This window comes from Mchenga conophoros, linkage group LG15 (assembly GCF_057382185.1).
Source record: "Mchenga conophoros isolate Kocher_MC1m ecotype Shallow Benthic linkage group LG15, M_conophoros_male_GT1.1, whole genome shotgun sequence".
In the NCBI taxonomy this organism is placed as follows: Eukaryota; Metazoa; Chordata; class Actinopteri; order Cichliformes; family Cichlidae; genus Mchenga; species Mchenga conophoros.
Genome location: NC_140540.1, coordinates 5,573,791 through 5,600,231, shown reverse-complemented (window position 1 = coordinate 5,600,231; position 26,441 = coordinate 5,573,791). Strand labels below are relative to the sequence as shown.

At 40.2% G+C, this 26,441-nt stretch overlaps 1 protein-coding gene across 3 annotated transcripts in view; it reads left to right on the top strand.

Annotated features, from left to right (window-relative positions):
* LOC146557575 (MAM domain-containing glycosylphosphatidylinositol anchor protein 2) overlaps positions 1-26,441 on the top strand; it is a 201,752-nt gene that overhangs the window by 72,149 nt on the left and 103,162 nt on the right. For all 3 annotated transcript variants that reach the window (XM_085246108.1, XM_085246107.1, XM_085246106.1), the window contains exons 2-3: positions 2,646-2,785; positions 13,194-13,368. In XM_085246108.1, coding sequence (XP_085102234.1) covers positions 2,646-2,785; positions 13,194-13,368 — 315 coding nt within the window. The remainder of the gene's footprint in view (positions 1-2,645; positions 2,786-13,193; positions 13,369-26,441) is intronic.

The window sequence follows — 26,441 nt, the reverse complement described above, 5'->3', positions numbered from 1 at the left end:
TTAGCTCACGCTTTGGGCCAAACGATTTGAAAAAGCAGGTCGTAGCTGTACAAGGATATGTGTCACTGTTAGAACATTAGGATGCTCATTATGTAAGCTCAAGAGACGGTTATTTGCTTTTGTGGCTGTAAGCCTGGTGTTGTCTGCATAAAGAACGAGTGTGTGTTTATGCGATTGTGTATGCAGCTGTTGCAGTAACTGTGATAGGAGCTGAAGATCATTAATTATGGGTGTTTCCCTACTTTCCTCCAGGACTGATAGTAGCCTATGCTAGAGAGATACTGGTTCAATGGAGTAAATGCCATTAGCACTTTGTTTAGCTAGTACCCTGGGGTCTTGTTTCTAAGCCTTTTTTCTTTCAAGTGGCAGCCTTGCGTGAAGCTCCCTTACACTGAGCCTATTTCTCAGACCCTTATTCCCCCCCCCATGGAATTCAGCACCAGTGTGTCCAAATTGAGAAGGGAAGACAATGAAGGGCTAGGAATAGAAGGAAGGCTTCATGCGTGCGCATTTAGCACCTGTATCAGTGCACATCACCATGTGGCATTTAGACAGGCAGGACAAGTGAGAAGGAGCATTAAGCCAACAACCCGGATGAAACAAACAGCATGGCTAGTATCAGGGAGGGACGAGCGGTTAGTGCATGGCGAAGGATACACTGAGACTCCCACAGCAGTGTTAGGGAGGCGCTCATTAGCATTGAAGCCTGGGTAGAGGTAGAACTGACTCTGCTGCTGGGGCACGCTCTGCCTAGAGAGGCCCACACAGGAAGCTGCTCCTCTAACATGAAAGGCAAGCAACAGTCTGAAACTCCTCGTGATTTTTCAGCATGAATTTGTTTTTCTCCCCCTTCTTTTTCACCATTTTGTACTCCTCCTCCTAATGATACCCCGTATCCGCTCTCTAAATCATCTCATCCCAAACCTCTTCACTAATCATGTAAGTTGGAGAGGAATAAATGCTTAACAGATGCTAGTATTGTCAGGGGTTGGTTACATGCAACTGCATTTTTTACAGCTCAGTGGAAGTGAATATTTTGAAGTGGTTTACCTAAGATGACTCCTTCCTCTGCTCAGTTTAACCCCCATCGCGTATGCACCACTGTCTGTTGGTGTGTGCAGAGACCAAAAATCCTCTCACCATCTCACAAGGGTCAAACAAATGATGGAGAGAAACACCAGTGTGGTAATTACAGCTGTGAACAGACAGCTGTGGGTAGTTTAATTTGCTCATATTGCAGTTTCCGGCATTTTTATATCCCTGATTAGATTGCATTAGGAAGTTATGCGGAAAAATGAATGTGCTACATGATGAGTTCGGTTCCAAAATGAGGTACGCAGTAATTTAAATATGGACACCCACTCTCCATATGGTCTCATGGCAGTTTTTTTTTTAGCTGGTATTAACATTTCGTGAAATATTATGCTTTTCTGAGTCAAAGTGTTTTCCAGAAGTGCACTGATGTATCTTTTATTTCTTTTTTTTTAAGTAATCATTTTTGTAATAAAACCCTTCTTCCATGTAATTACACTGAGTTCTAAATTAATTCTGATATCTGATGGCACGGAGGATAGGGGAGATAGTGAAAGATATTTTCCAAGATTACTAGTTCTGTGGCATACCATCAGTATTTTGCAGATGGTCATTACTGCTGCCTGTCTGATTGAAATTTGACGTATTTTATTCGGTTACTGCTTCTGCCACAGCTAACGTACAATACCTCCCCAACCTTTCTAAGTAGCTTCAGTTCAATTCAGGTGCATTTATATAGCACCCAATCACAACAACAGTTGCCTCAAGGCACTTTATACTGTAAGGTAAAGACCCTAAAATCAAAAACGAAGATAGTTCTTCCCTGAGAGAAGGTCTTTTAAGAAAATTCTGCAAGTAACTCAATCAATCACTGGCCCAAACAAAATCATACAAATTTTGTGCAATAGTACTGTTAGGCCTGTATGTGTTTTTGGCAGACTGATGAGCCTAATCACACTGAGCAAAGTAACAAAAAAGCAATAACAAAAAAAAGAGAACACAGGCGATAGATGTTGTTTATATGCTTAAAGTGGGTCATTTTACACTGTTGCTAGGTCGTTGCTAAGTAGCAGGATGGCATCATAATACATCATGCATAATTCAACATTTGTGGACTTAAATGAAATGTTGTTTTGGTGAAACAAAAATGATATGATGCTTTTATAAAGTGTTACAGTTGCATAAATGCTCAAAATACATGATTGAAGCCTGTTGCCGAGTGGTTATTTAGCGACACAATGTTGTCACAACTTCTGATATAGATAAGAACCTTTATGGGCCTACCTGTGTGCCAAGTTTGGTTGCTCACCCCTGTGACTTAGAGAGAAACAAAGTGCTACTACTGCCAGTCCCCAATAATTAATAGGCAGCTTTTAAAATGCTAAGCCAAGGGGAATGCTATAAAAGTAGTGTCACTTCTTTTTGCAATTCTTTTACCTGGCTCTAGTTATTTGTGTGCTTGGTGCAGTGTAAATGTGTGCACAAAGCTTTGGAATAGCCTTGTTATAAGTGAGACAACCTTTTAATCAATACACCATCTACTTCACTAAACTACTCATTCCTTCAGAAACGACCAGAATGCTAACACACTTTGTGCTTCCCCCCCCAAACAGCACCTCCTACGGTCCGCATTATACACTCGGGGCACGCCTGTAATGTTGAAGAGGAGAGGCACACCGAGAGAGTCTACACCATACGAGAAGGGGAGACCCTGGAGCTCACCTGTCTGGTGACAGGTCATCCTCGACCGCAGGTAGGAAAGTCAGCGCCTTTTCATCTGCCCTTAACCGACAGCATGGGAAAGAAAAGATAGTTGCACATGCAAATCATGGGGCAGTTTGTTAATTTGTACCATATCTCTGTATCCATCTCTCCTCTCTGCAGAAAGCTCCCTTTTAAATCTGTATTAGCATCAAAGCTGCACACCACATAAGTCTGCACTAAATCAGCTTAAAAGTTTAATCCTTTAATTATTAATGGTTTCGTTTGCTTTGTGCACCTGTATGCTGATAATTACAGCTTCCAAGTAAAATGAGATTGCAGAAAACAGCAAAAACATCTGCCAAACGAGTGAGAAACAGGCCACAGTTAAAAGACTCTGGGTCATGTGAATGCACATGGGTTCTCAACATCTGAGAGCAAGGCTTCCTCACATTCTTATTTACTGTTGTGATGTGAACTAATTAAAAAACTTTACACCTTTTTTTCTCTGATGAAAATAAGCTTATAATTAGTTTGTTTTTTTTGTGCTCACTATGTATTGTTTGTAGTATTCAAATCTAGAAACATACAATTAAAAGTTTAAAAAAGTAAGCAGATGGCAAAAATAAGGTCTCATCTGCTCTTTTAGACTAAATGTGAGCTATTATGAGCCACATAGATACATAAAACAGGTTTGCTATGAATTACTTGACCATGACATTTTGTTCTTATTAACCCAGTAGGTCACCCTAACCTTTATCACTTAAACCCCCCGCGAGCCATCATTTTAGGGATTCCTACCTATAAAACCCGGAGAGCAGTCAAATGGTGGAAGTGGAAGCTAAATTGGCTAGTCATTCATATGTATATTAGGCTGTTAAGTAGGAATTCTGGAGGGAGGGGAGTGGGGGTGGGGGAGTGGAGTGTTTCAGTTTGCCATCTTGGGGAGAAATCAACACACATGGGTGTATGTCCTTTGTTGCTGACATTTATTGATAAAAACAGTACAAAAAACCAACCATTTGTACACATATTTACAAATAATTCAACATTGTCAGCAATCACTCACAATCCTGGCACTGCCATGGTACCTGTAGTCTGCATTTACCACATGTGTATCTTTTGCAGTGAACACATCGCACAGTGGCCTGATTTTTCTTGCATTTGTGTTTGACCTGACATGTGGCTCTTTTTCCAGGGCTAGGTGTGGAGGGTTCTGCCCGAAGCAACTGATCTTTTCTTGCCTTCTTCGCAGCTACATGAGAGTGAGCCAACTCTGTTGCAAGCGCCACCAGGAAGTCCACCCGTCTTTCCTTCGTCCCGGTGCATGCTTGGCTTCCTTTTGGTGGTGTTATCAGTCTGAACCATGCTGTGCATGCTGCTAAGAATATAGACTGTCTTCTTCCGTTTGGCCGCATACGCCGTCAGCGTGGCAGCAGAGGTTGCGGCCAAACGGAAGAAGACAGTCTATATTCTTAGCAGCATGCACAGCGTGGTTCAGACTGATAACACCACCAAAAGGAAGCCAAACACTGTCACCCTTTACAACAAAACAAAGTGTGGCGTGGATGTGATGGACCAGATGGTTCGGGAGTACACTGTCCGCAAAGGAACACGGCGCTGGCCAGTCGCCGTGTTTTATAACATGATTGACATGGCAGCACTGAATGCACATGTGCTGTATCAAGCATGCACCGGGACGAAGGAAAGACGGGTGGACTTCCTGGTGGCGCTTGCAACAGAGTTGGCTCACGCTCATGTAGCTGCGAAGAAGGCAAGAAAAGATCAGTTGCTTCGGGCAGAACCCTCCACACCTAGCCCTGGAAAAAGAGCCACGTGTCAGGTCAAACACAAATGCAAGAAAAATCAGGCCACTGTGCGATGTGTTCACTGCAAAAGATACACATGTGGTAAATGCAGACTACAGGTACCATGGCAGTGCCAGGATTGTGAGTGATTGCTGACAATGTTGAATTATTTGTAAATATGTGTACAAATGGTTGGTTTTTTGTACTGTTTTTATCAATAAATGTCAGCAACAAAGGACATACACCCATGTGTGTTGATTTCTCCCCAAGATGGCAAACTGAAACACTCCACTCCCCCACCCCCACTCCCCTCCCTCCAGAATTCCTACTTAACAGCCTAATATACATATGAATGACTAGCCAATTTAGCTTCCACTTCCACCATTTGACTGCTCTCCGGGTTTTATAGGTAGAAAGGTAGAAGCCTGGGGATGCTAGTGTCTTTTTATTACATGTTGCTTCTGATTTGAACAAAGACTTTTGCAGCTGATCAAACCCACATATGTGCAATAAGGCTGCTATATGTGCAATTCTTTTTCTGACAAAGTTGTATTTTCTTACTCAGTTGTATATAGCATTTGTATTCTATTTTATTCTATTGTATATATTATTCTATTTTATTCTATTTTATTGCATTCCAGTGTTTTCTAGTTTCTGCTACATAAATTTGCACTTTTGCTGCAACAAAACAAATTTCCCACCTGTGGGACTAATAAAGCTCATCTTTTATCTTATCTTATTTGCTCAATAACAAAAATTATACAGAATCTCCAGAAACTCTGGACGGCAAAACCAAAACGCATATGGTTTTTTTATGTTTCAACTGAAAAGGTGAGGCTCCTTGAATAAGACTGTTTCAGGCACACTGTTCGTCTCTTTCCGTCCCCGGGAGGGGGTCACAACTTTGCACTCATCATCTCTGTCTTTCCTCTTAATTAGAATTTTTGAAAAACAGAGCAGAGCGAGGGAGTGGGTGGGAGTGTAGCGCGAGATCAAAAGCTATGCAGGGCTGTGGCAGGAAAGGCAGGATCTCCTTTGAAACAGAGTCATTATGAGACTCATGCAGATCCCCTGGCACAGTGGGTCTCGGCTGTGTCTCTCTGGACTTTGGGATGTGTCAGCTTTGTCCCCCCTCTGGTAGTGGCATGGGACTGGGGACAGAGCACACTCATTCTGAGTGGTTTAGGAGGCTGAGGTGGTTATCTGGAATGGCAGTAGACCTAAGGCTGGTTTTGTGATGTTGCAAGAAAAACCAAAAGGTGTGTGACCTCATCGGAAACACACTTGCAAGTTAATACGGCAGTAACAGCCCATCTTTTCTTTAGAATTAAATATTAATCCTTAGAACGTGTTCTGAGCCTTTCTTTGCCCCAAAGTTCCACATTTTAATTGAGCTGAGTTTCTCTATCTTTCAAGACCAATGCAGGGGAAAATAATCAGTACTTGCAAAGGTTGTACTTTTTTGTGTCCTGTCTTGATACTTTACAAGTGTGCAAGTTCAGACAGACAACCAGTGCGAACAGTTCTTTATGTGTGTGTGAGTTTGCTTTCTGTGCCTTTTGTATGTACTTCTCTGTGATACTAGCAGATATTTTCTATACATATTTCCATGTTTAACTCTTACATGATTTACTGTATATCATATAAATGATCTTGTTTTTTATGAAACATGATGATAGGTATGATACATACAGTAAATTATTAATATATATAAAATACGTAGCTTATAACAGGTGAATAAATTGAAATTATGCATTAATACAGTTAGTTTCCCTGGCTACTATAATCTCTTGACTGGACTCTGTAATCTTGTCAACTGTCTACAGTACTTTATATTAACCAAAACATCATAACCATAGAGTATAGCAAGACATTTTTCTATAACTTGTTTTACTTTACTAAATTATATAGGGTAGGCCTGAAAGAAAGACAAAAATCACATTTTGTTTTTTTCTCAGACTTCAGAATTCATATAACATTATTTAAAAAATATTGGTAGGCACAGTTTACTTGCAAGTTAGCACTGATAAGTCAGATATGCCCTCTATATCTATACCAAGATCTCAGTTGCACAGGCCCAGGAACGGGTCAATGTCTTTAGGCCTCTGACAAATGCATATTTCCAGCAGTTGTCAGAGGCTGCTAGAAGTCAAAGGTAAAATTGATTGCTGAGAGGATGTTGCACCAAACTGCAGCTTTGGCTGCTACCAGAAACTTGCTAGCTACCAAGTGGTAGCAAAACTTAAAACGCTGACACAAAAACAGGAAACGGAGAACAGTTTCCTTCAAAGTAAAACTGATGGCTCACCGCTGCAGCCAACACATTTCAAGAGGTGCAGCTTTTCCTTTCAAGGCAAATGTTCGGCATTTCCAGTTTGCATTTTTCAAACCAGTTGGTTTCTCCGATGCTAACTTTGGGTGACCAAAGCAATCCTTCCATATAGCAGCTTGAATCAAGGATGATGATATCACATAGACTCATGGCACATCTCTAGCATAGTAAAATCCTCAATTAGTTCTGCAATAGCAAATCACAAAATTGCCTTTTTCAATGTTAATGTTCAGATTGCAGTCTCTTTCTTTGACTTTGACTGGTGCTGGGTTAATGCATACACTGAGGGGTGCTGTGCCAAGTATAGCGCCACAAAGGACCAACTGCAGAGTAAATGGGTCCGTGGTTGGCTATTTTGCCACCGTTAATTCTTCACATGTCTATCAATATGCACACTTCTTAAATTACAGAGACACCCCTATAGGCCTTCTCACTGGTGGGAGTCTCTGGATTGTGTCCAAACAGGCAGCATCCTCCTTGTAGCCGTTCTCCTTGTCAGCCCTGTGCCTATCCGCCCACCCACCTCAGAAAGAAAAACAAGGGCTTTCTAATAATAAAGTCATACATGCATCCAGCCAATACAGGCACACATACAAACACACTTGTAGCAGCAGCAAGACTTCTCTGCCTTTCCATTTAATTGTCAAATAAATATATGTTCCTGTCAGTCAACTCCACACCATATGTATTTTTTCATTGCTGACTTGTGGGTTAGGCATTTCAAGGTGTTACCCTGGGCTATGCAGAAAGACTGGGACTATTTGTATCTGGAGGGATCAGGGACCAATTAAATCTAATTCTGTGGGATGTATAGTACAGATGTCGCTAGAAGGATTTTCAGATCTTAGCTCTATGAGGAAAAGAATAAGACATTTCTCAACACTAAAATATGCTCTGTTGTCTCATACTGTTTCAAATACTACTTGAAACGGCCTAATATACTGGTTATAAGCAACATCTGATGCTTTGGTCATAATAACGTCTTATGTTCGGGTATATTCAACAGCTTATGATTCAGAAATTGCAAATAAGCAGTGCCCTGTTTTGCACCAAACAATGCCCCATCTAATAAACCTCTTGACTATGAGGGGAAAACCCTCGCTCAGTACAGTCACAGACATCTCAGGGTGTGATCATGAAGGTCAGCCAGCAAAATTCGCCCCCTTAGTGATGTTGCTGACTTTTCTGTCTTTAGCTACAAGTGGCTTGGCTGTCCTCCAAAGCGTGTCTTTTGTCCCGGTTCCTTTCCCTCACCCACAGCCGATCACAGCAGATGGCTGCCCCTCCCTGAGCCTGGTTCTGCCAGAGGTTTCTGCTTGTTAAAAGGGAGTTTTTCCTTCCCACTGTCGCCAAGGGGGACATAAGAGGTTGTTGATTGTTGGGGTTTTCTCTATAGTATTTTAGGATCTGTTGTTGTTGTTGTTATTTGACTCTAAATAAATACATTTAAATTGAATTGGCTGTTTAACTAAATATTTTACTAAAACTGTAATTCAAAGAGTGCACACAATTTGACATCTTCAAGTTAATGATTTATAGAAAATTTAAAAAGATAAGAATCATGAAATCTGGTGAGTCTAGAAGTCCTGAAATTTATATTTTTGCATCTTTACCAAATTTATAAAAAAGGATGACAAATATCAAATGGCTTGAAAAAATCCTCATTGATGCAGTGCCTCCTCTGCTACAGGACTAACATCTCTGTGTATTGCAGCAGTCCATTAATCATTTGCTCAAGGAAAAGAACTTAATTGGTTTTAGTTTGGTAAGAAGTCATTTATTAAGCGATATTAACAAACAGCTGGCTAAAGCTTTTAATTGCAAAGATGTGCAGTTGTTCAGTGTTTTGAAGAATGTAAAACATATTTATATGTAAATCTAATGTAAAAAATGTCCTCTGGGTTTCTATGAAACTGTACACATTTTTTTAATATTTTCTTACATTTTACAAATTATTTTTTTAGAGAATTGCACATCGATAGATGACTCAAAGCTGGAAAGAAAAATAGATTTGTTCATTCCTTTTTAAAAAACAGTGTTTCATAAGTCTTATTTGCTTCCTTAATCATATTATTTGTCTTTCTTTGACTGTTTGGGTGTTTTTGACTCTGTCAGACCACCACATAAATATAAATAGCTTTTCCTGTTCATACTTTCATGGTCACTGTTCTCCAGATCTATTCATTGTCTTTGATGCTATGAACAGACATCAAAGAGTCCCTGATGATGAAGCCATCTGCCCCCATCTCCTCTGCCCTGGCCTCCATCCATTATGTCCACAGTACTTTGTTTGAGAAGCTCCAATAGCCAGCAAAACCACATCGCAAACACCTTTTTTTGTGTGTGTTTCAATTATTGGCCAGCCAGATTCGACTCACAGCACCACGGGTCAGCAAGTACAAATAAGCTGACCTCAGGCCCTAGGATATTTCGCTTTATACAGACCGCTTGGAGTATGTGATCTGTTTTGGATGCTCCCATGACAGTTAGCCTACAGTGCCAGTGTCTTTAGCAGATGGTGCTTTTTTTAAGCATGATGTAACCTTCTATTTTTCCACTGTTTGCCATACAAACTGCAGTATCAAAAGGGGATCTGTCTGATAGCTTTCCCTTAATCTGCACCCTATCCAACCCACCTATAGTCTTAAAAGTGAATTTAATAGCACCAGTCAAGCATACACTATGCAGTTCAACAAACAAAAAGCAGATGTAGTTTCATTTTCGTGTATGTCACTGTCTTGTGCTTGTCCTCTTTGATTCAGGTTCTGACATCAAAACTGTCACTGCGATGCGTTTCATACAGTATGATCATCCAATTTTTATGAAGGCCAGTATTTTCTAATATAGACCTGCTGTGTAAGTGCACTCTCAATTTGTAGACCCCCTGCTGCTTTTTCTGATCACTTGATTGTCATGCTCAGCCACACTTGTCTGCACCACTGTGCAGCGCGGACCAATGTCACTGTCTAAAAGAAAAGATGGCTGGCAATTAGAAACTAGTCTCGAGTTCGGTAGAGGGAAACGTCACAGCAGGCAATATGGCAGATTCACCAAAGATGCGTGCTCCAGCATATGATCACTGCATAACAACAGACACTGGGTGCATTTTAATTAGCTCGTGCTGTGACATCTCAGCATGTGTGGTCTCAGACACTGCTGGGATATTCAGTTGGATATTAATCTATACAAGCTTCTGCTTTCCATGTAAGCAAATACTGTAATTCCTGCTAGGGTTGTCTGATTTAAGGAAAACAAAAAAAGCGTTATTATTGTGTTTGACTTCGCTTTGTCATGGTGCTTTCACAAAATGTGAAATAAAGCAGTTTTTTTAATCAGAAGGCACAGACAGGAATAATATTCTGCTAGAATACTGTTACTAGCTGGTACACCACGGGTAGTTTGGCACATTCCCTTCTGTATACTTTACGAGTTTTGTTTGACATAGTCCTTGAAGAGAACAGAAAAAAAAACCCAGCTAGGCTTTCAGTGGGCTGGGAGGAACAATTATCATATTGCTCAAATCTGCCAGCGCCTCTCAGATCAAGAGTATTTGCATTGCACTGAGGAGAGTGAAGAGGGTCAAACTGTTCTCACCGGGTATACTTCAGGACGCCCCTTGTGGGCAGAGGTAAAAAAGTCAGAAGAGTGCCGGAATGAAAATAGCCTGAGGGTACAGAAGGAGTTGAAAGCTCACCAATAATGTGGTCTGCTGCAATTTCCCTTTTTTTGAAAATATAAAGAGTTATTTGAATACCCACTTCTTAGTGTCACTCTAACAATGCATTTATTGATACTGCATTTTCTGAAAACTCAAAGCTCTTTACACAAAAGCCAAAGAAAATGACTGGGGGTATAAGCTGGGTGAATATTGAATTCTGCTGAGGTCGCCGTAAGCCAGCTCGCTTTGTATTTGCATGAGGGAATCCAGAGCACTGTAGTGACACAGTATTCAGAAAATCTGCTCCCATCTAATTTATGCTCATAAGTTATTTAACTTTAGCGCTTGTTGTGCTGAACTCATGATGTCCCTAACTGTTAGAACAGGGCCCCAGATTTTCCGACGGTGTGGCTTTTGCATCTATCAGCTGCTGAGTTTGGGCTTTTTCATCAAGTGCTTTCTCTCAGTGTCTCTCAATGCATTTTAAACAGGCCAAGTGGAGCCTTTTGTATGCCGGGTGCTAATTTAGAGGCTTTTATTTTTAATGGTAGTATGGCCTCTGTGTAAAGGGATGGTATATAAGCACAGTCTGACAGCAGAATCTTTTTTTCTTTTCGGGGGAAGAGGTTGTTGAAAAGAATTAGTAACTTACACACACTCTCTGTATATGAATTTTAAAGGTATCTAATTTATTTCTACCTCTCTGAAAAGTAACACCTCAAGCAAGACAGAGAATCTGAAACTGATAAGCTTCAATTTTTTGCTTCATGTCATCCTCTACCCCCAAGGTCCAAAAACGCCTCTGAAATAGGTTAACATTATCAGGTTTTGGGCCACCCACCCTTCCCTTTCCTTTCTCGTATCTGTTTGGAAAATGACCAAACTTCATACTGTCGTAACCTTGGGATGGAGTCGTCATGGTTAAAACCCTACAGCTAGAGCAGCGCTGCAGCAATCTCTGTGATAGCACCCAATCCCTATCCCTGCATGCAATGATATCCCTGTTCCATCTGATGCTATCGCTGCAAAATGGGATGTTATCAGTATCCAAGATGATGCTATCACCATACAGTGTGGAGATATTGGATTCTAATTCATAGCCTCCCCTGCCTAGACAGAGATATGTAAGGCTCTGCAGGCAAAGCCAGTCCATCTGTAGCTTACTTAGGATGAGGGATTGAATGGCGCTTTATGCTTCACGGTTCTGGTTGTGTGGCCCCCGGGCCAGAGTTGTCACAGTACCTGTTCATGCTGTATGCTTTAATGAGGACAGGAGAGGGAGATGATGGAGAGTCAATTACAACCTCATGTTGGAGAGTAACACTATTTCACCTTTCATTACACCTCAATGCCATGGGCTAACTGGGTCTCATCAGTTCGTGAAAGGTACTCATGCTGAGAAGGCCATGCTGAGGTCAGTCTTGTGTGGAACAGAGGAAAGTGAGTTAGATGAAGATTTTAGGTACCAAATCAACACTGTGCGCTTCACAAAAGAACCTTTCAGCTGCTTCGAGAAGGAATGTTCCCGCATAAAATGAATGCAGGATCATGTGAAAAACAGAGTGGCAAACATGCAGGTCATCATAGCTGTCCGGAGAATTTGATTTACATCATCTGCAGGGAGAGCAAGGGCAGCAGATACAGACAGACCTTCATTTCTATTTTCTATTTTACTTATTTTTATAGATGTTGTTTGGTAATTTGTTTTTAAATATTATATATTATGTCTACTGCACAGACCACATTGATTAGATTTGAAGATCAATATTGCTCAGATATTCAATTCAATTTTATTTATATGGCACCAAATCACAACAAAGGTCGCCTCAAGGCGCTTAAAATCTATTCTATTCATCTATCTATTCATAAAACATGGATTCGGACAGTGGAGGGATTATGCTTAGTTTAGCACTAAACATATACACTGGGGAAAAAGCTACATGTATAGGTGGGCTCTGTGGATTAGTGACAAAAATTGTTTATGGATACCTCTAAATATCACTTCTTAACACAGTATTATTTGTTTGATTTGTGCACAAGTATGTTACATTGTAAATGATGCAGACTACAGTCACTTGTTGCAGTTTACAGTTTTTTTCTTGCAGTCTCACAACAACAAGGCTATGAAGTCTTTAACCTGATCATAGTTGTTGATGTTTGCCATCTTCCTAAAACGATTCACTGCATTCTTTAACAGATTTAGTGAATCATTTCAACAGATTTTTCTTTCCCATCCAGTTTATGGTTTCTTTTTCCTTTTGCTGTTAATCTTTTGGCAATGAAATGCCACTGTGAATGTTTCACATCAAAAGCCTTATTGTAGCTCTATTTTCCAGTAGCCGCTTCACAGGGAAAAAATTGAGGAAGTGTTGAGTTCCTCTATTGTGATCAAAAGCTTTATTGTGATCAAAAGAAAACGGAATAAAAACAGTAATTTTGTTCCAATCAGAATAAAATTTTTCTTTAAATGAACGTTTTCTTGAGATTGCAACAGCTTCAGAGTTTTTACCAAGTCTGTTTTACCTGCCCTTTTTTGTTTATGTTGGCTGTGGTATTTATTCTATACTTACACTGTATATTAGCTTCTTAACTGAGTCTGTTCTGTGTCTCTTCTGTCAAGTCGTTGAAACGCGTAGTAATTTTCACTGTTTCTTCTTTGTAGATACGGTGGACAAAGACAGCTGGTAGTGTGTCAGATCGTTTCCAGGACTCCAGCGTCTTCAACGAAACGTTGCACATCGCAAAGATCCAGAGGACCCAGGGAGGCCGCTACTACTGCAAGGCTGAGAACGGCCTTGGATCTCCTGCCATCAAGTCCATTAGGGTGGACGTCTACTGTAAGTGTGATGAATTTGAGTCAGCACAGACCATTTTCATTTTCCAACATTGCCCAAAAACAATTGCCCATTGTTGCTTTACAGTAATAAGGTTGTGGTTGTTTTGTTCACGGACTTTGTATTTTTTCTTGTGAGTTTAGCCTCTTTCTGTGTGTGTGTTTTTGTGTGTGGTTGTTATTATGTTTTTCTTCCTGGTTTCAAAGAAGTCCAAGTGCGGCAGACTGCAAATGGTAAATTGCCCAGAGGTGTGACTATCAGAGACTGTATCTGTGTTACCTTGCTAAGGATTGACCAATAGACCCTTATTCTTCCATCTACACTGAACAAAAATATAAACGCAACACCTTTGTTACTGCTCCCATTCCCCATGGGATGGACGTAGAGACCTAAAATTCATTCCAGATACACAATATAACCATCCCTCCCAAACAGTGGTCACAAATCAGTCCAAATGTGTGGTAGTGGGCACATCTGCTATATTGAGATAATCCATCCCACCTCACAGGTGTGCCACATCAGGATGCTGATCTGACATCATGAGTAGTGCACAGGTGTACCTCAGACTGCCCACAACAAAAGGCCACCCTGGAATGTGCAGTTTTTTGCGCTATTGGGGGTCTGAGGACCCAGAACCGGTCAGTATCTGGTGTGACCACCATTTGCCTCATGCAGTGCAACACATCGTCGCATGGAGTCTATCAGATTGTCAATTGTGGCCTGTGGAATGTTGGTCCACTCCACTTCAATGGCTGTGCGAGGTTGTTGGATATTCGTGGGAACTGGTACACGCTGTCGTATACGCCGGTCAAGCACATCCCGAACATGCTCAATGGGTGACATGTCCGGTGAGTATGCTGGCCATGCAAGAACTGGGACATTCTCAGCTGCCATCTGCCCTGAACAATGTGAACCATGATTCATCCGTGAAGTGCACACCTCTCCAACGTGCCAGACGCCATTGAATGTGAGCATTTGCCCACACAAGTCTGTTACGGCGACGAGCTGGAGTCAGGTCAAGACCCCGATGAGGACGACGGGCATGCAGTTGAGCGTCCCTGAGACGGTTTCTGACAGTTTGTGCAGAAATTGTTTGGTTGTGCAAACCAATTGTTCCAGCAGCTGTCTGGGTGGCTGGTCTCAGACGATCTTGGAGGCGAACCTGCTGGATGTGGAGGTCCTGGGCTGGTGTGGTTACACGAGGTCTGCGGTTGTGAGGCCGGTTGGATGTGCTGCCATATTCTCTGAAACGCTTGTGGAGACGGCTTATGGTTGAGAAATGAACATTCAATGCACGGGCGACAGATCTGGTTGACATTCCTGCTGTCAGCATGCCAATTGCACGCTCCCTCATTGCTTGTGGCATCTGTGGCATTTTGCTGTGAGACAAAACTGCACATTCCAGGGTGGCCTTTTGTTGTGGGCAGTCTGAGGTACACCTGTGCACTACTCATGATGTCAGATCAGCATCCTGATGTGGCACACCTGTGAGGTGGGATGGATTATCTCAATATAGCAGATGTGCCCACTACCACACATTTGGACTGATTTGTGACCACTGTTTGGGAGGGATGGTTATATTGTGTATCTGGAATGAATTTTAGGTCTCTATGTCCATCCCATGGGGAATGGGAGCAAAAACAAAAGTGTTGCGTTTATATTTTTGTTCAGTGTAATTCTATTTTGGCAAGATTCCAGACAGCCATGACACTGAAAATGTTTCTGTTCACAGTCCTGATTTTGCAGCAATGCCAGCCTCGTAGTGGTGTAGTAAAACATACAACTAAAGAACCTTTTGCTTGCCTGGAACAGCATATATGTATGCTTTAGAATTGAATCAGTTTATTATCCTGCAAAGAAATTAGAATGTAAAATGAAACAGGTGTTGCAGTATTAATTTATAAGGCAAAATGTTAACACAGACAGCTGGTGAACAGATGAAACGATACAAAGATGCATAGCCCAAAAATAGCAATGTTCCATATTTCTGTTGTGAATAAAAAGTAGTTATTATGATGTAGTGCATAAGAACAGAACTTCTTCTTCCTCTCCTGAGAATGTTACTTAGATGTAAAGTCAGTCATTGTACATGCAGATTCTTTATTTTAAAAGCAGCTGCATGACAAATGCGAAAAGTTCATTAGCATTCATTAAGCAAACATAACAAACTTAACTTTATTGCTTTTATTGATTTGTCAGTGATTATCCTATTTCACTTCATGATGAGGAATAGCAGTCACTGCCCTCCATCAGACACCCTCCAGCCTACTTATTTGTGCAAAGATAGCCAAATCTGGACTTAATGTTCAATAAGAAATCTGTAGTCATGCCATAATTAAGAGCTTGTCTTACTGTTTGAGCTTCATGAAATTCTACTGAGATACATTTAAAATTACTTGCTTAGTGCCTTTGAAAGATCTCCAAGCTGCCTCACTGATTTCAGCAGCTCTCAGTCCCTTCCTCTCCTTTTTATATGCCAGACTGCAAGGAAAAAAATGTTGTATCTTTGAAAATAAATGACCCCAGTGTCCTTAATTTGTTTCCAAATATCATTTTCAATCACAGAGGAAAGAAAAAGGTAGTGATGCTCTTGATTAGTTTCCAGCAACACCTACAATAATTCCAGGCACTTTTTCACAAGTTAGGATTTATACTCCTGCAGTTCCCTGCATTGATGCCAGTGATTTGAGGCAGTATATTTACAGTAAAAATTCTTTTTTTATGTGTCAACATTATACGAGTGCTTGATTTAATTTGCGTTAGCAGGGAACATTTCATTGAAAATGACTTCATAGCTACTTGATTATGTCTTTTTTGTGCTGTGCTTTACAGAGTAGCCTTCTTGTAGTCTGCCTCATGACTTTAGAAAAGCTCAGGCTGGCATGCACTGGTAAAACATTGGGATGTTAACAATGCATACATTTGCCATAGTTCGGTTAGTAAAACAGTTTGAAAATCATTTGTGATAAATAATCCTGTCCAAGTTTGTTTATAACATTGGAACTGACTTTTATTGTGAAGTACAAAGTAATTGGCATTTCTAAGCACTCAGTCTCAAGGACACATAATGCCCTTCATTGCAGTTTGTTGTTCCATACAGTGCAGAAAACCTCTTATCCCCTAAAAAACAAAACAAAACAAAACCCTAGCACAGTAGCAACAAGAGTCACCCAAGAAGGAAAATCCTAACTTGTCTACAAATGCTCACCATTTACTCCCCATTCTGTTGTGATTGTTGAATAAGTGTAATACATGTCAGAATGAGAGCATGATAGCCTTCAAAGTAAGAGTTGTGCATTATCGCTACAACCAACGCAGCCAAGTCAAACGATGCAGCTTTTACTTTGAAGGCAAATCCTCTCTTTTAACAGTTTTGCTGCCACTTGGCAAGCAGTTTGCGGGTGATCGCAGACATATCAAGTCGATGTCTTCCATGCAAACTACTGGCAACAGCAGCAACCTACTAGCTACCAAAGCAATCACAAGGAGGTTTGTGGTGCAGCACTGTATACCTATTTGCAGCCAATTCCATGCTAGCAACTCCTGTCAACCTACCTACAGCAACCAACTTGCCAACCAATTGCAGAATACACACTTTTCCCTAGTAACCAGTGTTTCCCAGGGTGGTCACTGACTGGTCTGTAGGTCTGCATGAACGAGGCTGTTGGAATCAGTTTCACAGTGACTGCCAGAAACAAGCATCAAACACTCACAACCAGTTGAGGAATACACTCTAGGACAGTCTTTCATGTCCCAAATGGAGCCAAATGTTCCTCAATGCTATTGGTATTAAATAGTGTCTCATAATTTTCTGTTGATTAACAGTTACCCTCAGAAAACAATGTTAATGATGAATATACATTTTTATGGTAATACCGCGTGTCTAAAACAGTTTCACTGATGCTCTCCATTTAGCGTGCATGCTCTGAGGCCCCAAATCCACAAAAAGTGTTGCTCATTTTTCAACTTATGAAAGAAGCATAATTTCTTCGAAGTATGCATGACTGAACAATGAATAAATGAGGCACCATCTTGTGTGATCCAGTTCCCCTTTATATACCCTCTCTTTCTCTCTCCCTCTCTGTGCTTTCTTCTCATGTCCCCCACATAAATACAGAGTACATTGTTAACTTGCTCTCCTTTTCACTCTTCTTTCATGTCTCTGTCTTATTCCCTTTCAGCATGTGGGCTACATTCTTGTACTTGTTTATTTGGACTGACACTGGCAAAAGTTGTGGAATTGAAACTTGTTTAGAAAGCTTGTGGAAGGGCTTAGTGGTGCAGGAGGATGGGGCTGAATGCATCTCAGCTGCTGACAGTTAGAACCGTGTTCCTTCTGTGTACTATTTCACCTTGGCTGCACTAAAGAGGTGCAGGATAAGACGTGGAAATGAAGCCCGAGACAGACTGGAGACACAACCTTAGCATAATAGAAAGGCATGGCTTCTCATCCAGCTTCATCATACGGTATTTTGCAGCCTTAGTTCTCTTGCTGTTGAAAGCAAACTGATGATTGTCATTGGTGAATGATAGCGATGTAAATGAAACAAGCTGGCTACTGTGAATAAGTATGCATAGTTTAATATATAGACAATGTCCATTGGTTACAGTAATTTGGTAATTTATACAACACACACACTCACACGGAATATTCCATGCATATTTTAGATCATGGCATTTGTTTGCTGTCCTTGTAATCTCCTTGCATCTGGCCTTGTAACACAGCATGTTTGTATTTCACAAGAAATGTGTTATGTTGCGCATCCAGTAAAAGCACATCATTTCTACAGAGCCACGTTATAGCTGTCCCCTGGGGGTGAATTTAATTTGTTGCCCTCTGCAGTACACGCTGCTTTTAGTGGTTTGCAGCTACAATTTCTGATTAGTATTAAAATAGATATTGTGGCTCCGGACCTCACAACAATAAAGCCATGAATTATATTTGCTTTCTGTTTCAGCTGCATCTTACATGTCTGTCTTCATACTCGTTTGTTTACATCTGACAAATAACACCAGCAATAATGGACTATATCACTTCTGTTGTAAAGGAAAGATAGTATTCATGACGAGACACGGGCCCCAGCATGGTTTACAATGAGAGGCTTAAAACCTGAATGATCTTTCTGCAGCTGATTCCTTTTTACTCTTTTCTTCTGAGTCTATTTATTTAGCTTCTGCTGGTTGGAATCAAGGGTCCTGTTTTCAATTTTCAAAAGAAGCACTCGAAATCTTATATTATATGTGTATCTTTATTAGATCAGTGAGCATGCTTCCCTCCTCTGTACACACAGCCTCACCCTGTTGTGCTTTCTTTCAATAAATTTCGATTTAAACAAAAACATTAAATGTAGATTCATGAAACAGATACATGAAAATAAAATGACAGAGAAACGCAAAAGTTCTCTTTAGAGTTTTCTGTGAACAGCGGACAATATGAGGAAGGGATAATTAATGGTAATAACTGCCCTCTCCAGCTGGGAGGAGCTGATATTAGCTATATACCCAGCTCAAAGCTAATGTATTTACAAGGCTCAGAAGTCCATCTAAGCACATTTTATACCTGCTGACACCTCAGTTGTGTTTGTCCACAGTTGGGTCTATGGGGAAGGTCCTCTGCAAAGTTAATAAAGAACCTTGCCCAACTCCTACACTGATCGATTTTAAGCTTAAGATGCTCACTTCTTTTTCCTGAAGGGGAGTCTTTTCAGTGTTCTCATTTAATTTCAGCTGCATTAATTTTGCTGCAGCATCTAATGTTTCATTGAGTGACTGATCGAGGAGAGCTTAAGAGTTCTTCAGGGGCAGCTTATTGCAGGCTCAGGGAGTTCATTGACCATCACCAGCACAATATATCTAAACGAGATTTGGCCAGAAGGCGAGCTGAGGAAAAATGTACATTGAAGAGGCTGCTCAAAAAACAAACTGTGAGAAAGAACTTTTGGAGTCTGGTCTATTCCTTTTCATGGTAGTTGGTCAATAAATGTATGCTCCTTTTCCCAAAGTGCCAATGGGAAATCTAAAAGTCTTTAGAGACCCATTTGTTTAGGTTTTCTGGTTTAATAACCGATATCAAGGCCAAAATTTCAGTGTTTTCCCAGCAATTATTGTTTACAAATGTGTATTACAAAAAGAAAAGAAAAATGTATCTCAGCATCAGACAGTATGGTTTAGGCAATTGCAATCCTTTTGCAGTGTTTATTTACATGCTACCAAAGTCTATTCAAATGTGATTGGTCAATAGAAATCAGGGCACAGAAGCCAGAAAGCTTACAATACAAAATATATTTTCCCTTGCCTAGATGCTATGTCTTCCACTGTGAAGATTTGCAGCTTGCTTGTGCCTTTTACATAATTTAAGTCTAGTCTTGGCTAAATCAGGTTATCTGAAGGCATCACTTTGGTCTCACTTTGATCACTGTGGAGCAGTTGATACATTGGTTATATCTGGAATAAAAAGTAATATAATTCTAAAAATTATTAATATGCAAATCAGAAAACAGTCATTGTCAGATTTACCTCACAGTCATTTAAAATGAATCCAACAAATGATCAAATGTAAAACAAATGACTAGTCTTTAGATCTCCTCCATCTAGGTCAGCTTTTCCTGAAATATGCCATTTCCTGATTTTGTGTTGCTGGTCTTTTATTCTTTTATGTAAACTGACAGCCTTCTATGTCTTGCTGCACTCTGTTTCTGTTACTAACATGCTAAATTTGGCCAAGGCAGCTTCTAGAGACAATAGCCAAATGTGGCCACGAGATAGCAGTCATTTACAGAAAGGATGCAAACATGCAACAAAATGCACGGAGAGCTTTACGGAGAGAGATTGCTAAAAGGTTTATGTTTTAATTAACACATGTTTTTAAATTTCCCTGAGCAAGCACTGCTAGCCTTGCTTGCCCTGGCAAAATGTATTGCTCTAAACAATTTTAAACAAGCGTTGAATAAATTGAGCATATAAAAATGCAATACAGAGAAGGGAAAGAATTCCAGAGTTTACAAGAAAGAAGTATTTTGCACTGCCTAAGTATGTTGTGCAAATGATTTTGATGTTGTCAGACAACACCTGTTTTCTGTGCAAACACTGGGCTGTAGATGTCATTGCACTGAAACGTCCACTTGCAGCTTCACTTTTCCCGGTATTCATTCAAAAGGATTAGAAAGAGACAATAGCCTGCTTTCTCTGTGTTATCTTTGGAAGGACTTATGCAGCCCTCACTCTACAGCACTGATGCAGAAGCCAACGAATTTTAATAAGGACACTGTGTGTGTGTGTGTGTGTGTGTGTGTGTGTGTGTGTGTGTGTGTGTGTGTGTGTGTGTGTGTGTGTGTCGCCATGGACTTGGAGTTAATACTGAGCTTGAATAATTTTCGACATGTGAGAAGCACTAAGTATGCACCCATGTCTTTGTGTGACATGGTCTCATGTGTGAGAGGAAACAAAAATTGATGCTTCCTATTGGGTTCAAGCACACACTTATGCATGAACACACTCTTCACCAGTGAGGTCCTGACTCACAAACATGTCAAAGGCTTAACTTGTCTTGGCATAGGCCTCCTCAGCTGTGCAACACTTTGCAGCAGCATGCAGGGTGGGCTCACTTGGTGAAATGTGTCTGCTTGATGTTTGCTTTTCCTCGATGGAGTTCATGAAGGAGCTCAGAGACCAAACAGCAGCTGATGGTGTTTGTTTTGTGGACGTGCTGGCTTTTCTTTATCCAGTTTGGTCAGTAAAACTGGCATGTGCTATTTCATTGGGTGTCTTATTCAGGCTGCCTTGCTGAAAGGTGTAAATGTGTATGTAGAGCAAGAGCATGAAAAGGCATTCTGGAGAAAAAGTTAACTCAGAAAAACAGACTACGGTGATAAAACCTGAGTTTTGAGTGATGCTTATGCACTTCCTATTAACTCCTATATCCTTTCATTACCCATGTTTGCCCTCTCTGCTTGCATTTATATACTCAGGAGAGGCTCCTCTAAAGTGACTAGGTAATTTATTTGGGTATGGGCAGAGGGAAGTGTGTGGGATGGTGATCTCAGGGGAGCCTATGGATTAATGGGTTCAGCTGGATGCAGTAGGTGCTGGAGGCAGGTTCAATAGGTTGAGTTATAACCCAGATTGAAAGAACTGACAATTGTTAAGTGTTGGACCCTCTTCTCATTACATTAAAACATTACATTGACTGTTTACTGATAAAAACAAATGATCTACATATCCTTTTTATCATCTCTGGAGAACATCCAGGAAATGGGTGAAAGCATCTCTGGCTGACTTTTGAATGTTTCTAACCTTACGTGCAAGTATCAAACAGAAAGTCGGGGTTTTTACAAGAAAATGGTCTATAAAGACATGGGAATGAAACACTGTCCTCATATTGCAGTGTTTAACCAAGGTGCACATAGATGGATAGATGGATAGATAGATGGATAGATGTAAGGGGCAAATAGCTTTTCAGGATGTCCTAAAACAGCTTCATTCCCCAAGTTCCAAATCTATTAAAAAACAAAGTGTCCATAAAGACAGCATAAAATGCAATTAAGTATATAACTGGTTAGATTAATGAAGCTTTTCCTGCCTCTGATAGTAATCCAAGTGCTAAAACACAGAGCAGTGGTTGCGTGGTCGCTTACAGCCATTTGCATGTATCTTTCCTCTGAGTTTTGTTGTTTTTGTTGTTGTTGTATTAATTAATATCAATATCAGCCAAAAGTGGGAGGGTTGCTTGACACACATGGCACCAATAAGTTTTGTGGTTGTTCATGATTATTAATTGTCTCCATTATTGAGACAGGATGAGTAAAGGATAGCAAATGGCTATTATGGATAGCTCATCTGTCACACAGATAGTCATAGAGTCATAGAACCTATAGCATATCCTTTGTATACCATATGTACCTTTTACATGTGGTTTACATAGTACCTGTTCCTGCTTCCATGTAAGCTGTCGTTATTGGATATGTTGCTAAACAGTACGCAAACGCTGTAATGTTTAAAATATATGGAAACATAGGAAAATGCAGTAGGAATTTAGGATATTGTAGTTAAGATAAGTCATCATTAGATAGTGACTATTTTTATTGTTTCCAAAATTAAAAATTTAGAAGAAAAGATACAGTCAGTTAAAAACAATCAGCATATTTGTGGTGATGAATACTAATTAGTAGAGGCACATCATCTAAAATCAGTACTTACTTCACGGTGCAGATTTACAGGAGCCAGCTTCAATATTATTCATTAATCCATAGAAAAAGTCTATGGCATCACCCTCTCTGTGGATTGTGCTTATTATATGGCATGACCCTGAATTTTATTTGTTTTTTTGTTCTTGGAGATACAGACATACACAAAACAGACACAATACACAAATTATACAAACTATACACAAAATATAGTCAGTTATATTCAATTTTGAACATACTGAGTCCATGGCCAGTGTCTGACATGACAGTGGTAATAAACCCCTAAATTGAATTTCCATCATCCCTTTGAAACTAAAAGCAAAGTTACGTACGAGAAATGGCTGATGAGCTCCATCTTAGTCCTTCTATGTGACATGATCTATGAGCCTATGATATGAGGTGATGTGGATACATATGTACCTGTATAGTTTTCTGAAAAGATCCCATAATGTATGTACATCAAGATATATGTGCAGTGCCTTTAAAGTGCTTCTGGATGTAAATGACCTGGTGTGATGAATAGCACGATACAGCCGCAGTGAGTTATCTGAGCCTTGTTTGAATCAGGACAGAATGAATCAACACATTATGTGTACATTATGTAAATGTTTGCTGGTTTGGTTAATGGAGGTAAAGCCAGTTCATGACTGCCCATTACTCTTTCAAGGACTCGCTCTAGGGAGGGGCCCTTAATCAGAGTAGTGAAGTCAACCTCATCTCTTGGCTTTGTTTTTCTCGCCATCAGGAGCTTAAAACATACTGCAGTGTGTTTATGTTGTGTATGCTAATGTGATTATCCCTTGTAGAATTTCATTCTGATCTGCTTTTTGTTTTTTAACATCTCTCTGGGTGAGGAGAAGGCAACAGATGACAGCTAGCTGTTTATCTTACAGCCATCGTTTATGGAAACATTAAAAAACAAAACAGTTAAAAGACCTAAATATAAAGTTAAAAAATCAACATGATAATTATGTTACCTTGGATTCATTTTTTTGAGTCAATAGAACTCTTTTTTTATTCATCCTGTGAATAACGTAATGTTGTCTGCAGGGACGGACATTGTTATTTGTCATTAAGGCAGTAAAAGATCAATCTGAAATGTTAAAAAAACCAAAAAAAACTAACGACTATGTGCTTTCGAAAGGATTTGACTTCACAAGATGCTCATTTCTGAATGCTTTTGGATTTGATACTCCTACCATAGAGATGGGTATCGAAAACCGGTTCTTGTTGAGAACCGGTTCCCACTGTTTCAATTCCCTGGAATTGTTTGCCATTTTTGCAAACGATTCCCTTATCGATTCCAGTCGCTCCGAATGACGTCACCACGTTGTGTCATTTACCTGGCAGGAAACACGGCGCGTAAGCGGCTCAAACGCTCAAAAGTTTGGTTATACCTTATGAGAACGGATGACAACAGGGCAACTTGCAATACTTGCAAAGTAGATATTTCATTTAAGGGAGGAAACACTACGAATATGCAAAAGCATTTGCTCACAAAACACGCGATAACCTTAAATGAATATCGTGTTTTTAATTCCACTCCGGACTCGTGAATCTCAACCAGCAGCAGCGGTAGCGTTTGCGCGTCCTCTCCCGTTACTGCGGCAGGTAAATAATCAACTAACAGTGTATATTATGTTAGCGCGATCTGCCTTATTACAAAACCTGCCATTACTGTGCATTTAGGTGACCATGATGAGAGAGACAGACAGAGTCTGGCTGGCTCAGATGCTGGCAGTTCTCGCTGCAGTCTACCGGTAGCGTCTCCTTTCAGGCCAGGATAGACGAATGTCACCGAGCAGTGACTAAGTTTGTGGTAAAAGGCTTGCACCCATTTGCCGCAGCAGATGCTCCCGATTTTCAGTAAGTGAATGTGTTTAATTGTAGGCAGGGACATTACTGGATATTCTTGTGTAATTGCTACTGAATAATTTATGTTATACTTTGTTATTGCTACAGACGAATATTTATTTTATTATTTTACATTTACAATTTTTTTCCTGGGGACCCTGTGACACCCCATTGAAGAGCCGTAGGCTGTGGATCTCTTAAGATCTCACTGTTGGGTTTGTAAGGTCATGTTACTCCTAAATTTCTATCTTATTCAAAAATGGAATCGGAATCGTGAAAATCTTATCAATACCCATCCCTAGTGGTCATTATCGGAGATTCAGTGGTTTTTTTCTAATAAAAACATGAAACTTCATGGCGTGATACTTTAGCACAAGTATGCATGTGATTAAGTGCTGTGGCTTAGATAGTTAATAACTGAGTAATCTTTTTCCAACAAACAAACTAAAGGTCAGTTGAAATCCATATCTCCTCAGTTAGCCCAACCAATAGTTTCTAAGAATAATACCTATTCAGATATATCCATGTATCATGATATTTGATGTATCATGATATTTGATGTATCATGATATTTGATGTAAAAATCCAAAATGAAATACATAAATAGGAATATCTCTGTTTTTTAGCTGGAATATCATATTTCCCTAGTGTTGGATCAATATATATCCAATATACAACAAATCCTAATAGTAATAATGTTCTTCTTGGGCTCGCAAATAGAGGTCACATTGATTTATTTTGCTTTATTCAGTGCTCTTTCATTTGTCTGAAATAGTCATTTGTCTTCCCCAACAAATACACACATGTCGCCTACAACATGTCTTAAAAGCGGCATTTACTGCTTTACTTGAATAAGCTTTTTATTTTTTCAACTTCTTTGTTGCTGTCCAACTACTGCTACCATGCTCTACTTTTTTTTTTATTTAGAGAACATGCTTTCAAATCATCGTTCACAAAAGATGTACCTTCCTTGGGTGTCCAAACCGAACACAGGAGAAGGTCATTAGGCTCAAACCAGAAAAGAACTCCATCATGTCACTGATGCTTTGCCTCCAACTCTAATGGTGGCTTTCTAGGTGTTGTTGTTTAGATCAGTGGTCTGTGGCCTGCTTGTTTTCCTTGGGAGATGAATTAGAGAGGAGATGGGCTGAGGCAGATGCCAGTGTCTAAGGGAGAGGATGAAGAGGAGATTCATTACTCCTTACCCCCCCAACACACATACAAACACAAACACTGCTCACACAGAGCAGAAATAGGCCTCATTATTTCCCCATTTCCATCACCGGGAGGAAGTGAGGGGTTGCAGCCCTTTCAGTCAGGCTGCTGACGTATGCCCCTCCATTTATCACACGCAATGTCCACGAGTACATAGAACAAACAGGCGCTGGTCTTACACCTACAGACATGACAGCGCAGCGCAGCATAATTGGAAAAGCATTGTCTCTAAGGGACATCGAGTTGTAGCGTTCTTTAGATTCTCTCTTCAAGCAACAGTTTAAATAGCACAGTTAAAATGAACGATGGCTTTTTTCTTGCTGGAGGAAAACTGCATCTTCTCTGTAAACTTAACCATAATCTGTTTTCAGAGCTTTGACTTCAAGCTATGCAGCGTTTATAAATAAGCTCTTATAGAAAATAAAAATAGATTTTTTTTCACCATCATGCTACATTATCAAAATCTATATATCTATATTCACTTAGGCTGCACTGCTACTTCAACTGGCAGTAATTATACTTAACCAGACCCGATGACTGTGGCCTGAAAGACCATTACTTTGATACCTAATGTATATCCTATGATGACTCAAGATAGAGAGAAAAAGACTGAGCGCATATGTAGCCTAAGGCAGAATGGTAGCCAGTAAGGGACATTTCATAGAGAAAGTGAGAGGAAAGCCACTTCCTCCCCGTCCCCTAGTACAAATTTAATTTCAAATAAACGCAGAGATGTTGAAATACTTAATGAATAATTCAATGCTTGTTAGTCAGTGCCACAGAGGCATGCCAAAGAAGTGCCATGGCAAGGGTGGTGTGTTGCCC